Here is a 16,209-nt window from a genome sequence, read left to right on the forward strand (position 1 = left end):
GAGTCTCTTTATTTTTCTTTCTTCCATGCAGATGAAACAGTGGAGTCTTACGAGCACTTGGCCCTCAAGGTTTTACACTCTTGGGATGATATCCCGGAGGTTGGATGCAGGCTGGTTCCTGAACACATAGAAACCCGGCCACTGTACCACAAGGATAAGCCAGGAATGGAGCAGGTAATGGCCAAGACGGTTCTGGCCCCAATAGGAGTGTTCCTCCCCAAGAAATGTGACTTTTTCCCTAAAAATCAATCTTTTATGCCCTAAAATAGTTGTTCTCAAACAGAGACAATTGTGACATACACACTGCCCTGCCTTAGGACATTTAGCAATGTCTGGAAATATTTTTGGTTGTCTCAAGTGGGTAGAGGTGCCACTGACGTCTAGTGGGTAGAGGTCAGGATCCTATTAAACATCCTACACTGCACAGGACAGCTGCTCACAACAAAGAATCCATCATTCAGCCCGAAGTGTCAGTAATGTCAAGGTCGAGCAACTCTGCCCTAGAGTCAGTGTTGGACTCAGTGCTTTTTCTTTTTTACTATTTGAGCTGCCAAACTCTTTTGGAAGAATTCTGACATTTGAAAAATTTCAAAACACATTGGATATGTTCAAGTCCTTGCCCAAAAAGCTATCAGTAACCACACAGTCCACTAGTTTTCCCATGGAAGCAATAGATGGCAGCTTACCTTGAAGAACCAGCCAGAAGAAACTGGGTGGAAAAAATAACTAGAAGTCCGGGTTAGGACTTAGAAGGGAAGAGAAGATAAACTTTATTAAGAGACTTCTGAGCATCAGGTCCTTTACTTAAATGGTCTCGCATAATTGGAATGATCAGAATTGTTTATCCAAACTGTGGCCATTTTGAGAGTGGAAGAGGTCACTATTAATATGCTGCTACAAAGGATTTTCCTAGGCAAACAGGGCTGTGTGGGTCACCTTAGTCATTCCTTAATACAGCCTCATGATGTACTTAGTATGATCTTTTTAAGATGAGGAAATTGAGGTTCAGAGAGTTTAAATAACTTGTTCAAAGTTACTCAGCTGATAAGTAGAGTTTCGATTTAACCCAGGCAGTTTAAGTCCCTAGTCCTGTCCCAGCACTGGACTCACTGTGTAACTTGGGAAAAGCACATGAACGTGGGACTACAATGGGTCAGGAAAGCCCACCTTGCTACCCACCCCAGCAGTGTTGGCGTATAACCTAGTGATGGCATGTGTCAGGGAATGCCTCGAAAGGGGAAACCTTTATCATATGTAGAAGCTTGTGAGTGTTTCCTGAAATTTACTAGGATGTTTGAAATCACTTAGTTACTGGTGTCCTTGATTTGGCCTGTCAGATGTGGCTTTTTTTTTTTTTTAATCAAAGCTGAATGTTGATATATCTTTAGAGAATAAATCATCCCACTTTTCTCTAGGACTGTAATCTTCCACTGAATTGGTTCTTCTCTTCCCAAATGCTAAAGCTTTTCTTATATTGTCTCTTCCCTTGGAAAGTGTTTTTTTCCTCTAACAAAAGCATTCTGTCCCACTTATTTTATGAATATGCTTCCCATTCTAGTGGATGCCCTACTTCCTTCTTATAAAATAACCCCTGACCACTCCAGCCCAGACCTTCTTGCCTGAGCTGACAGAACTGAGAATGTTGAACATGGAACCAACCAGACCTTCTCCTCACATGGGTTCCTAAATCCCTTGCAGCAGGGGCAAACATGATGTATGGAGTTCAAGGCAATGAATGGGAGGCCCTGTTCTGCACTAATCAGCCACAGGACTTCAGATTATTTCTTTGACTTCTCAGCTTTAGTTTATGTGTAACACAGAAATGTGGCTAGGGTGAGCATTTAATGGAGGTAATGGATGTTAAGGTACCCTGGAAACAATAAAGCATGGTACTTCTAATGGATAGTATTATCATCTTTTTAACCTTTAGGAGTTTATAGAAAAAGCATAGTCTCTGGAGTCAATAGACAAGGGTTGAATCCAGACTCTACTTCATATTGTCTGTGTGAGCGTGGGCAAGATGTTTGCTCATTGGCTAAGTAGGAATAATAACATCTACCCAGTGGGGATATTGGAAGAGTTAATGGGGTAATGCTTATCAAGCGCATAGCTCTGTGTCTACCAGAGCAGATGCTCAATGAGCATTCGCTTGCCCTTTTCCTGCTCTTAATATATGCTGATTTATTCTTAATTAAAATGTCAGTTCTGCATTTGTCAACAAATATTCTAAAAATGTATAAAACTACCAAGCTGTATCTAATATCCATTTCTAGTAAAGAGATCTATTAAAACCATGAATGATCAATTGCTCATGTGGTATGTACCCCCCCCAAAGCTAAAGGAGGTTTCCTTTTCTTAACAAGGGCCGCCTGCAGATGTGGGTGGACATGTTTCCCAAAGATATGCCTCAGCCTGGACCCCCTGTTGACATTTCACCAAGGCAACCCAAAGGGTAAGTCAGCTGCATCCCTACCTTCAGGGAAGAGATCACGGTAGCCGACTAAAAGATCTTGACATTTGATCTGGTGTGTCATGTGTTACATTGATCAATTACCACCTGATAATTATACCCCACTTTCTGCCTGACCAATTACAGCAGGAGGTGAGTGTAAAGATTGGAATGGTGGCCCCTGTTTTATGGTAGGAGCTACTATTGAGCTTCAACATTCTTAAAAACATTGGTTAATGGAAGGAGGATCTTCTCAGAGAAATTCATGTCCTTGGTGATTTCAGCTGGGACACTTGGTTTTGATGAAGCCAAGACCTTAAGTGTTGTTTTTGAACGTTGTTTTTGAACTTGGTGAAGTTGAGGAAACTTACAGACTCAAAGCAATACCAGAATCCCATAGACACCTGTTGACTCAGTGTTCATAGTTTTCAACCTAATGCTGCCTTCCCTTATTCCAGATATGAATTGAGAGTAACCATCTGGAACACTGAAGATGTCATTTTAGAGGATGAGAATATCTTCACAGGACAAAAGTCCAGCGATATTTATGTTAAAGGGTAAGGTCATCAACCAGCTCCATCCTTCCTAGCCTTCCCCTCCTCTCCTCCTTAACCCCTAACCAAACCTGTGCCTCACGGAAGCTACTCCATCCCACAAAAGGAGTTCATCTTACCTCGTTAGATAAGGACATTTTCTTTGTCAAACATTTGTCTTATTTGGTCATTTTGTTAAGAATTATTATCTTATGAAAATATTTTTGTGAAAAATATTATTATATAAAGTCCTCTTTAAGTTTAAATACTTAGACTTTTTGAGTGACATCAAAATACATTTACACCTGAAGAAAGTAGAGAGATGTGGTGCTATCGAAGAAAGGTTAAATGATAAGAAGATAGTAGGACTAATACAAATGCTAAAACTTAGAACTCCCATTTGCTAGTTCTGCTGATAAGAAAACCTAGGACTCCAGGAACTAAGGATTTTATATCTCTCTTACCCCTAACTATGTCATAATCTTAAAACAATGATCTATGACCACATTACAACTAGCTAAGTCACTCTCGGTTATACTGGTGCCTGAATAATGTGTTTAATTCTTCTTCTGCCTTTATTCAGGTGGATAAAGGGCCTGGAAGATGACAAGCAGGAGACAGACGTGCATTACAACTCCCTCACTGGTGAGGGGAACTTCAACTGGCGCTTCCTGTTTCCGTTCCAGTATCTCCCAGCTGAGAAGCAAATGGTCATCACCAAGAGGGAGAACATCTTTTCCTTAGAGAAGATGGAGTGTAAGACGCCAGCTGTGTTGGTGCTCCAGGTTTGGGATTTTGAAAGGCTGTCCTCAGATGACTTTCTGGGTAAGCCATTGGCTTCGTCAAGCTCATATGAATGCTAAGGGTTGTGTCCCAGGTTTGGGGGAGCTTGCTCTGATTTTGCTACAAGGGTAATAATTTCAGTGCTATTTATGTTAGTGAAAAGTTGGAAGCACTCCAAAGAGCCATTCATAGGGGATTGGCTGAATGAGTTATGTTGCTTCCATACGGTGGAAGAGACATATTCAAACAGAGTTAGATTGATCTTTGCTCTACCACGAAGAAGCTGTTAAATTTTGAGCTAATTAGTGGTTCATGCTGTGCCTCAGTTTGCCTCCGTTGTAAAAATGGGGATAGTAATATTGCGTATCTCAGTATTACTCAGTATTATCTCAAGGGTATTGGGAGCTGTATATGTGATAATATAATTTAAAAACTAGGCACAGTGCCTCATACATTGTAAGTAGCCAATAAGTGATAACCTTGCAGCCATTAAACATAGTAGAATATTTAGTGAGTTGCATAGATTGTAAGAAAAAATCCCCGACCTGGAGGGTTTAGTGAACTCAAAGAGGGAGGTGTGATGGGAGAAGGGGGTTCTCATAGGCTGATCTATGCCAAGGCAGGGGAAGGCTCAGAAGATGGGCATGTGATTCGGACTGCAACCAGGGAGCAGAGATGCCCAGCAGCAATGACACCTGAAACTGTGGCTTGAAATTTCACATTGTAGTTCTGCTCTTGTCTCCTACCTGCTACCACATTACTAATGCGTTGAGGGCACCAAACATGTCTTGGTCGTATTTGTACCCCAATACCTAGCACATGTTAGCGATCTAATATGGTGCTGACTGAATGCCTAGTGAGGGATGGATGGATGAATGGATTATTGATGAATGATGAATGAATGAATGAATGAATAGATGGAGGTATGTTGGATGAATGAATGAATGAATGAATGAATGAGTGAATAATGGTAATTGATTTCAAAAGCCCTTCCATAACTGCTATGGACATCTCTTCACAGGCTCCCTGGAAATGAACCTCAATAGTTTCCCCCGGGCAGCCAAGTCTGCCAAAGCCTGTGATCTCACCAAGTTTGAAAATGCAAGTGAGGAGAGCAAAATCTCTATATTCCAGCAAAAGCGTGTGCGGGGCTGGTGGCCTTTTGCTAAAAGCAAAGAACTCACAGTAAGTGACAGCTGTAGGAGATGGGCTTGGGGGAACCCAGGGAACATTATGCTTCTTAAATGAGTAATTTTGCAAACCTCAAGTGAAGTGCCTTGCAGTGGATGACACAGAGCCCTTTAGGGCAAAGGTTCTGCTGAGAAGCAAGAATTCTGAACACTGTAAATGCATTAAGCTTCCCGTATTTCAGCATTCTTGATTTAATAGCTCTCTCTGTCAGGGTGGTTTTCTGTCCTTTTGGCTTGAACTTATTCCGCTGGCATTAGTGTTTTTTTCAACATTTCTTGAAATTAAGCATCAAGTCCTGACTGATGTGAAGTTTTACATAAATATCTCATCCTTTCACCCTCAAACACGAGACTCAGTTTAAAAAGTGATCCATCCTTTGGAAACTTCCTGGAGAGAGTGACCGCAGGGAGAGCCATTTATGCCTTTCTCTGCATGCCACCGTGGTCCTACCGTGTGGCACACACTGTAGGAATTCAGACCTTTCACAAATACCGGGAGAAAGCTTCTTCTGCCCTTTCCCACTGCTTCTGTAAGGGGGAGGGATGACTTAAATGATCTTTGAAGTTGAGAAAAGGGGCTGAGCTGCATCGGTGGCCTCTTTCTCTGCTCTGGCCTCCTCTTGGGGCGAGCATGCTCTCCCCTCTGCTCCGGTGCCCAGTGGCAGAAGCACACCCAGGTCAGGACCCTTCTGGTAGCAGGTCTGAATAGAGAGCTATTTCTCTCTCTCTCTGCTTCAGGGGCCCAGTGGGTGAGAGGCACAGATGCCCTTTGAATCAGACTGGGTGAATGGCAGCTGCAGCCTGACTCCATGCTGTCTGGTCTTACTCTGTTAGCTGGGAATTTTTATCTCCCCTCCATTATCAATGTAACCCCAAGCCTCTCCACCCCCCCCAGAGGTGAAATTGGTGAAGAGAAGGAAGCTCCAGGCAGGCTCACTCTTCCCCATTGTCCTGGGCACTTACTGAGGGTTTGCTGCGTGGCAGATGCTGGACTCAGCCTGGTCCGCAGCTTAGCGCACACTAGATGCTCAGTCAGTGAAGTGGCTGATAAGAGGATGAACGCAGAAATGAAGTGCTCGTGGCCTCTGCCCGCAGCCGGCTCAGAGTCCAGCGAGGGGAACAGATTGTCAGCAGTGCAGTCGTGCATGGGCAGTCAAAGTGTCAGTCACAGGCGAGGGAGAGAGCACCGGGGATTTAATTCTCTCCCAGGGAGTTGAGGGGTCAAGCAGGGCAGAATATGAATTTTTCAAGAACAAAAGATGTTGAAAAGGTAAAAATCACCCAGTAGGAAAGAAGACTCCTAACACCTGGATCCTGGTTTCTGAATACAGGTCCTACTAAAGGAAACCAGGAGTCTTTGAAAAGGCTAACTCCAGACCTAGGGCAGATAAAACACAGGGTGAGTCTGGGACAGCTCCTTGTGACAAGTGGGACAGTTTGAACATCCCAAAGAATAACGAATATGCCTCATGCAGAAAGCTTTTATTTTTTTTTTATTTTTTTAATCCTCACCTGAAGATATTTTTTCCATGGCTTTTGAGAGAGAGTGGGAGAGAGAGAGAGAGAGAGAGAGGGAGAGAGAGAGAAACATTGATGTGAGAGAGAGGCATCGCCTGGTTGCCTCCCTCCTGCACATGCTCCGACCAGGGCCGGGAATCCAGCCTGCAACCGAGGCACGTGCCCTTGACTGGAATCGAACCCGAGATCCTTCGGTCTGAGGGCCGACGCTCTAACCACTGAGAAAACTGCCTAGGGCCAGAAAGGTTTTGAATTATTTCCTTAATTTTAGCTACCCAGAAATGGAATTCCTAGGTCTAGCGTATGATGATATAAGATAAAGCGCACACACTCACACGTACATACGTGCGTGCACATATATGTATAGGTGTGTATATCTGTGTGCATTTGCTCCTCTTCCTAACCGGTTAGCCAGCATGCATGTAGGAGCTACTGCAGGAGCAGGCCTCCTCTCGTGCCAGCGAGGCTTGTGTTTTAATCAGCAGCATTGTTGCTGGAGAAGACGTGTCTGACCTGAACACGGTGGCGCTCAGCCTCCCCCCACATCGCTCTGTGACATGGTGAAGCCTGCAGCCCATAAATAGCATGTGCAGTAACGACAAATCTGGTCTTTTCAGGACCTTTCCTTCCATCCTGAGGTGTCATTAGGTTAATAGATAGTCTCTCAAACTGTCCATTTTTTTTCTAGCTCTGATTTTAAATTACATTTGGAGGCTATGATTAGCTTCAGACCTTTACCTGGGGCTTGGTTGAATGCTGATGACTGAAATGGGACTTGGAACCCTCTGTGTGGAGAGATACGGGCGAGGAGCAGCATTTATCAGAATATGTCAGTAAACATCTTCCCCCTGCTGCCTTTATGACACCAAGTAAATGCTTTGCGACCGCTCAGGTGGCACAGGGAAAAAGGGACAGGCTCTTCATGATGCTATCTGATGACTCCTGAGCCTAGGGAAGAATTAATTGTATAATCTCTGCCTCCCTTTTCTTTGCATTTTTTTTTCCTGTGGGAATATGGGTCCTTGGGACATCTCTGGGTGTTTCTGCATGGACAGGATATATTTCTCATTAAATTATGTGTTTCTATCCATGAAATAGAGACAAAGGTAACAACTATAATTTTTTTTTAATTGCTGAGAGTATTAGAGATGTCCCCCATTTTCCCCTATTTGCCCCCCTCTGCCCAGCTCCTGCCCCACCCCAGGACTTCACCTGTCTGTGTCCCTGGGCTATATATGCATAGAAGTTCTTTTATTAATCTCCCCCCCCCCATCCCCACCTTCCCTCTGAGATTTGTCAGTCTATTCCATGCTTCTGTGTCTCTGAATCTATTTTGTTCATCAGTTTATTTTATTCATTAGATTTCCCATAGAAATGAGATCATGTGATATTTGTCTTTGTCTGGCTTATTTCGCTTAGCATAGTAATCTCCAGGTCCATTCATGTTGTCTCAAAGAGTAAGAGACCCCTCTCTCACACAGCTGCACAGTATTCCATAGTATAAATGTTCCACTCAATGCTTTTTTATCCACTCATCTACTGATGGGCACTTGGGCTGTTTCCAGATCTTAGCTATCGTAAATTGTGCCGATATGAACATAGGGTGCATAAATTCATTCTGATTGATGTTTCGGGTTTCTTAAGATATATTCCCAGAAGTGGGATCACTGGGTCAAACGGCAGCTCCATTTTTTATTTTTTGAGGACCCTCCACACTGCTTTCCACAGTGGCCACACCAGTCTGCAGTGAATGAATGAATAAAGAAAGAATGACTATTGCCTTTTGCAGAGGTCCTGTCTCATTCTTTGATAACCCAAGACTTACATCACACGTGGTATAATAAAAGGATAATTATAAAACAAGTAGTAGGGACAACAAAAACAATGAAGGACGTTGGAAAAGCCGCACAGCAAATGTAGGGACACATTCACCTATTTCCTCCTGAGGATCAGTGACAGAGAGGAAAGACTAGCAGATTCCAAAGGGTTCTACCACTCAAGTAGGCAGTCCCCTTTCTAGTTACTGTGCATTTCCATAATTAATATTTCTTCAGATATTAAATGATTACAAATTAAATAGCACATGTGACTGAGTATATGTGCATTTGTGTACATGTGGGAGTCTCTCTTCACAAAACTCAACAGTAACATCATTTCAGAGCTTTTATTGTTCATCATAAAAATGGCTTCTCCCAGGACCAAAAAGCTGACAATATTTCTCAAAATAAAGCAGTAGGATAGTCAAAATATTCCCAGCAATCTCCCACATGATAACACTCTTCTAGAAGGTTGGCGATGTCCCAGCAGATCTTTGTGACTAGAAATTGAGCCTTTCGTCTTTGTGCAGGGAAAGGTTGAAGCTGAGTTCCACCTGGTCACTGCAGAAGAAGCTGAGAAGAATCCTGTCGGAAAGGCACGCAAGGAGCCAGAGCCCCTGGCCAAGCCCAAGTGAGTGGAGTCGGGGTGCAAGCATCAGAAATGCGAAAGACTCTTTGCAGTCTCCATACCGGAGGATGGGCCATTTCTCTAGAGACCCCCTCGGGGAGAACTGGGAAGCCAGGAGGCAGCCAAGGGGTGCCATCCATTCCACATGGCTTTCTGTTTCTATCATTGAAAAATATTCTAAAAATCAATACAGAGGCAAATGGAGAGGGCACTCTTCTGTAATACTACCACAGAGGCATTTCTAGACTAATTTCATATATTTTTTACTCATTTTTATGTGAATGTGAATGGCACATGAATTTTTTTCTACTCTGCCAATCATGCATACAAAATTGTCTTCATGTTTCATTCATTCTTTGCTAAAAAGTTTTGCTTGGTTTTCAGAGCCATCACAATTAGGATTTTAATGGTTATGGAATATTCCATAACTGAACTGGTTGCCACCCCATAATTGAATATTTAATTTATATCTACCTTTTTTCCATTTTCATAATATAAGTAAATTCCAATAAGTAGAATGACTAGAAGGATTACTCTATTCAATTTAATCCATGGTTATATATCAATTAAAAAGTAAATATATACAGATACAAAATATGTATACAAAATACTCTTTCAAATTGTATTTGTGCTATCCCTCCTCAGACCTCAAATGTCTCAAGGTAAGTGTCCCCTTCTCTGAACCTATCTTTAATTCAAAATTATTTATTGAGTTCCTACAGTGTGTACCTACTAAACGAACACTTTGAAGAACACTGAAGAAATATAAGACATAAGCTCTGCCTTTCAGGGGCCTTCCATCTGTTTAGGGAGAACACACAGGCTCATAAAATAGCTTTCACAGTGTGGAAGACAAATGCGTTAAGTTCAAAAAGAGACTAAGTCAAGTGATAGGCAAGATAGGAATTTGAAACGAGGGGGGTCCTTATGGACTGGCATGGTCAGGGTGGGCTTTATGGAAGGGGGGGCTTGAGCTGGACAGGGCTGGTCAGGTGGGGGGCACTCAGGCCTCTGTCTGGATTCTAACTAGACTCTTGCCCTCTCCCAGACCATACTAGAAATGGTGAGGAAGCAACATTGCCCCAAGTGGTAGATCGCTTCTGCTTTGGGGCAACGTGGTCTTGTCCCGTTCTTAGGCTTCCTCTTGCCGAGCGGGGGTCCTGAGCACCCCCTCAGGCTAGAGAGCCCCACCTGGGGACCACGGGGCCCTCCTCCCTGATTGCCTCTTGCTTCTCTCTCAGCCGCCCGGACACCTCCTTCTCCTGGGTCGTGAGCCCCTTCAAGTGCCTGTACCACCTCATCTGGAAGAATTACAAGAAGTACATCATCATCGCTTTCATCCTGATCGTCCTCACCATCTTTCTGGTCCTCTTCATCTACACCTTGCCGGGAGCCATCAGCCGAAAGATTGTTGTGGGCTCATAGAGGGTCACGGGGGACCCGGGCCCCCCTTCTCCTCACCTGCAAAGATAGAGGAACACGCGCTCTGTGCAGGCGCTGTGCTGGGTGCCGGCGGGGTGGACCCAGGGGGCCCAAGAACCAGCCCCCATGTCTAGGGACAGATCAGCTCTTCTTGGGGGAGATGGGAAAGGAGTCCCTCCTTACCCGACCCCTGCCACCACCTTTCACACTTAGAGGCTTTAAGTCATGTTTTCACTTTTGGGCAGCGTGAAACAATGACTCTTTTGCCGCAGAGTAATCAATGGTGACCTCAATTTAACTTAGGCGAGTGTTTTCTTTATGTCACTGGTTTTATTCTGAGATGTTTAATTCTGGGTCTGATATTTTATTGGAAGTACTTTCTTTTAGATAAAAATTTTACAGCAAATAAACTGAGCACATTTTAGCAACTACTAGGTATTTAACCTGTCCCATATATCTTAACCTTGTTTAATCCTTACAGTTTACAAAGACATTTACTTATTCAGGCCGTAAAACTAGCTTGGAGGAAACTTTATATAAATCAATTAAAATATTTCATTGTTGAAATTCCCATCTAGAGATGAGATGTTGCTTGTTTTCTATTAAAGTCAACATTTGTGGAGTTTGTGATCAGTAGTAGTAGTGAGTTCTGGAGAAATCCATTTGGACTTATGTTCTATGGCAATTTCCAAGGGGGAATTTTGTATATAAAATATAATTTTGTGTATGTGTGTAGGGGCAGGGGCAGAGCTCCAAGTACCAGTAAGAATTCTCTTCAGCCAGATACATAAGCCCCACCGAATATGGTGTTCCCAGAGGCCGGGATATGAATGACCACCCTTGGCACCACTCAACACTTAGTCTTACCACCATCGGTGGTAGGTTCTGCCATGATTCTCAAGCACAGATTAATTTCAAAGGCAGTCTTAGAAACAATAGCCTATGCACTTGTCAGATGGGCCAGTTCTTGAAAGTGAACCTTTGATCTTCAAAGTAACCCAGTCTGGATCTGCTACCCTATCTAAAGCAGGTAGTGGAAGTGAGGGGCTGGTGTTCTCGGTTAAAATAAGGGAACAAAGGAACTGGAATGTTTAACCTCAGATGCAAGTAAATGTGGCCACCGTTTCTTCTTTCTACCGTGAGGGGCCATTTGGTGGTATTGAGGAGGCTTGATTGGGGTTCCCCTCTTCATCCCAGAAATGCTATGGCTATTGTTTTCTTTAGAGAGCCTGGCACATATGTAACTTTTCTAAAATGAAGGATGTTTACTTCCACATGGAAAGTCATTCTAGAATGTCCTTGGTTCATTAGAGAAAGATTGAAGCATGTTCTGTGTGATTTTAGACTTAGTGTTATTCACTGAATTCTGGCCCTGGATACTCACTCCCTAGTAACCACAATGCCCTATTTTCCTGAAGTGCTGAAAAATAGAGCATTTATGGCATTGGCCACGTTTCCTCGTGGAATTAGTTACATAAACTGTGGAATAACATCCCCAATAATGATTGTAGTAAAAAATACTTGAGGGTATGTAATATACACATTGAGTACATTGTAGGTTTAAAATAAATAGGTTAGAAAGCTGTTACGTATGGCGTGATGTAAAAAGAAAATACATATGCATGCATAAATAAAATGTGTAGAAGAGTATGCCAAAATGTTCATAGTGATTATTTTTAAGTAGCTGTATCTTTCTTTCTTTCTTGTTTTTCTGTTTCCCCTAAAACTTCTAAGATGGAAATGTATTACTTTTAATGTAAAAAATTTAATAAATATGCTATTAAAAATATTTATTGGGTGTCTCCCATGTGCTGGGCAGTGGGGATACAACAGATATAAGACAAATATTGCCATGAATTTTCCATTCTAGTAGTTTCTCAACATATTTTTTATCTCCAAATTATGAGGTGTCCAAGAAGAGCACCAGGTAGGGCATATGGTTCAAGCATGAGGTTTAAGAAAAAGCACAACAATTAGAACATTTTGTTTTATTTTATTATTGAATTTATTGGGGTGACACTAATTAATAAAATTACACAGGTTTCAGGTACACACACACACACACACAGGAAAAGAATCTGATGTGTACAAGCAGGATTCCAGGATTTATGATTTACTAGAATGTTGGCTACACGAGGACAGAGATTTCAATTCTTTGCCTCTCTGCCCCAATGGCTATAATAGAATTCTGCACATAGTAGGAATTTAATAAATATTTGTTGAATGGGGGGGGGGGGAAGCACAACATATATCTTGGTGTTGTTGAAAAGGAAAAGAACAGTATTATATCAGGATAGGTTGGAAGAAAGGCATCGTACTTTCTGCTGGATTCTGGGCAGTAAAATGACAGGTCAACTCTAGATAAAGCAATGCACCTTGTTCACATACACCGTAAAAACAAGCTGAAAATGGAAAAGCCTTTACAGTTAAACAGAGCTCATCAACTTTGCTTTAATGTCCAAATGCCGAAAGGCCTTGAGCACAAGTATTTGAAACGCTTTTAGATCAGATGGCGTCATAAATATGCAAGAAGCGGTAAGCAAGGATGATTTTGGAATCCGCTATATCTGGTGTTCTATACATAGGTTATTGCTTACGGCCTGTGATGCATGTGAAAAAAAATAAGCACAATAATGTCTGGGCCTAATTTTGCAACCCTGGCCCTAAAGATACTACAGTTTAAAAATTAAAATATTTAAAAACTCATTTCCCAAGAAGTTGTGTTCTTAAGTAACATTAATTTAAATTTATTCATTTGGCAAATCAAAGGTTTTTCACAGCTTAAATCTGTTTCAGAGTGGTTTTGTTTATGTGTTTGACACTTGAACCCTTTCCCCCAAACTAAGCACAACAAAATTAACACCAGCAACAACAATACCACCAAGCAATCCACTGCGTGGGACAGCCAATTCTGTGTCACCAATAGCTGACATATTTGGTACCTTTCTTGCCCTTTTCCTTAAAAGACACACCAACGGCAGATACAAGGTTGACTTCACAGCTGGGGCCACTGGTGTTTATTTACTCAGTGGATATTGGGCTCCATCCTGATTCCAGGTGCAGGGGTCAACCCTGGGGACACAAAAGTACACAGATACATTAAGCCTCTGCTCTAATGAGCTGTGGAGTTTGACAGAGAGAAGACATTAATCAAATAACCACACACACAGGTAATTACAGACTGAAGGACTGAACAAGGGCAGAATAGTGGGAGCAGGAAGAATATCTCGGGAAGGGCCCCCAGCTAGTCTGGCAGTCAGGAAGGCTTTCTGGGGAAGTCATGGCTGAAGGGACATGAAGGATGAGGGAGAAGCATGGAGAGGAAGGAGAGCACTTCAGATAGAGAAGTTAGCATGTGCAAAGGCCCTGAGGCAGGAGGGAGTGAGGCATGTGGAGAGGTCTGAAAGAGGGTGAGTATCAAGTGAGAGGCAGGGGGTCATGAAATGGGGCTGGAAGTTCTTGTAGGGGCCACATCCTGAAGGTTTGGTCTTTAAGAGCAATGGATAGCAAAGGATTCTTAAGCCGTGGAGAGGCATGATTAGATTTTCATTCCACATGAAGAACAGATTAAAGGTATTGTATTCCTCCCCATGACAGAGGATGGTTATTTTCACTCAGTAATGGTGGCAGAGGAGAGAAGTGGAGGGATGAGAGATGATCTCTTTAAGGCTGCAGGGTGGTCTAATGGGGAATTTGGGGTTTAGTATTGACTCTGCTTTGTAGAAGCCTGAGTGACCTATGGCAGCTAACTTCACATCTCTGATTTATATTTTCCTTGTTTGACATATGGCAAGGTTTGTATATATGGTGATGAAAACCCATGGCATATTCTAGTGCAAAGCTAACATGTTGATAGATCTGTAGCATAGAAAGTTCCAAAGGGTGAGCTGAACCCAGAACCAGATTGTGAAGGGCTTCAAATGCTATGCTAAGAAGGTTGGCCTTTATGCAGCAGAAAGTGGGGACCCCTGGGACGGTTTAAGCAGAGAAGTTGTGCGTTGGAGAAGTTGCTCTGCCTACAGTGCATGGTGGATTGATGGGGGTGAGATACAGAGATAGGGGACATTTTAGGAAGGAATGGCCGAACCCTGGTGGGAGGTAAGAACCTGTGGCAGGGCCATGGCCATGGGGATGGAGAGGAAGAGTTAGATTCTCAAATGTTGGGGAGGTTCTCCACCCCACTGTAAGACCCCCTTTCCCTCCCAGCACCCGAGATGCCTGCCAGAAAAAGCAGGGAAGTTTTAATCTTGGCTGCACTATTTCTACCTGGGCAGGTCAAGTAATCTCTCAGAGTCTCAATTTTTTCACCTGCTAAGGGGGAATTATTACTTTCTTATTAAGAGTTCTGGAAACTGGAGAAAAGATATGCAAAGTCTCTAGCATGTGCCTGGCATGAGGCCAGTCCTCAAAGCATAATAGCCAGTGTCACAAGTATTTCTATGGGTAGAATCGACAGGATGTGGAGTGTAGCTGGATATGAGAAGTGAGGAAGGCAGATCAGGCCTGTTTTCTAAATGTTCTGGTAGATGGACCAGGAAAGTTTTCAACCAGTAATACTCCCAAGTGTATTCGTTTTCTATTGCTGCTGTAACAGATCACAACAAACTCTGTGGATTAAAACAATTCAAATTTACCATACAGTTCTATAGGTCAGAAGTCCAACACAGATTTCACTGAACTTAAATCAAGGTGTCTACAGAGCTGCCTTTCCTCCTAGAGGTTCCAGGGTAGAATCTGTTTCCTGTCCTTTCCAACTTCTAGAGGCCGCCGGCATTCCTTGGCTTGTGGCTCCTTCCTCTGTTTTCAAAGCCATTCGCGTTACATCTCTCTGTCCCTTTCTTCTGCAGTCACATCTCCCTCTGACTACAGCTGGAAAAGTTCTTGCTTTTGAGGACCCATGTAATTATACTGGACTCATCCAGATAATCCTTTACTAGGGAGAGATGTAGAGGAACATTCATGAAGTATCTAGTTTATTGTCTTCTATATCTTAGTATCCAAATTAATGATCACTTACTATTTAAGGAAGAAACAACTAATGTTTGCTGAATGCTATTGTAGATTACAAAATAATACATATATTTTTTCAATAATTTTCCCAATGGTCTCATTTTGTAGACAAGGACACAGCTCCAGGGATTTCCAAGATCACCCAGCTCATTTATAATGGATCTAAGATCCACGTCCAGACCCCTCTCTCCTGCCCTTCTGCTCTCTCCTTTTTAAGAGGCTGTCCAATGACTGATTTAAGGGGGGTGGGGCTGCCTCCAGTCAGAAAAGTCCTTAATAATTTTTGAAGATTCAGCCACAGCCCCTGGAATATCTGAAATGTGTTTTCCACACACTGTGGGCGCATGTGTAAGTCTCTTTTTACATGAATCATCAAGTTTGATGTTAGGAAAATGTAACAGAAATCATTCATGCTACCCCAGATCTTTTTGACATTTCCCCCCCTCATTTTGCCACATCTTATAATGAGACTCTCCCCACCCCAAAGCCGAGACACCTCTGGAATGCAGACATTTAACTGAGTTCTTTGAGCTCTTTATAAGTCAGGCATAGAACTTAGATTTGGAAATTAGTTATGTGAAGAAGCAGGCAGGGTAGAAGGCAGTTGATCATCCCAGAACCTGCTGGCTGCATACCAGGTATCCATTTCCACCTTCTTTCTCAGTCACAGAAGCCCAGCTCTACTGGGGGCAGCAGTGTGCTGAGCTCAAAGGGAATGTCTTTCAATCTCTTGCGATTGGGGATAGTCAAGGCTATGTGAGCATAGCTCAGTGGTAGAACTTACAGGAAATTTCACCAAAGAGGGCTCACTCAGCTGACAGACTCTTCGTGCTTTTTCCTCTCCCTCTTTTATACCACC

The 16,209-nt window shown here is 42.8% G+C and overlaps 1 protein-coding gene across 1 annotated transcript in view; it reads left to right on the plus strand.

Moving 5' to 3' along the window:
* The window catches only part of FER1L6 (fer-1 like family member 6), a 111,352-nt gene extending 99,230 nt beyond the window's left edge, over positions 1-12,122 (plus strand). The window contains exons 35-41 of the mRNA XM_081116505.1: positions 32-174; positions 2,364-2,452; positions 2,908-3,006; positions 3,566-3,807; positions 4,787-4,950; positions 8,821-8,921; positions 10,160-12,122. Coding sequence (XP_080972631.1) covers positions 32-174; positions 2,364-2,452; positions 2,908-3,006; positions 3,566-3,807; positions 4,787-4,950; positions 8,821-8,921; positions 10,160-10,343 — 1,022 coding nt within the window. The 3' untranslated portion in view covers positions 10,344-12,122. The remainder of the gene's footprint in view (positions 1-31; positions 175-2,363; positions 2,453-2,907; positions 3,007-3,565; positions 3,808-4,786; positions 4,951-8,820; positions 8,922-10,159) is intronic.
* Positions 12,123-16,209: the final 4,087 nt, after the last annotated feature.

This window comes from Miniopterus schreibersii (assembly GCF_964146895.1).
Source record: "Miniopterus schreibersii genome assembly, chromosome: 17".
Classification (NCBI taxonomy): Eukaryota; Metazoa; Chordata; class Mammalia; order Chiroptera; family Miniopteridae; genus Miniopterus; species Miniopterus schreibersii.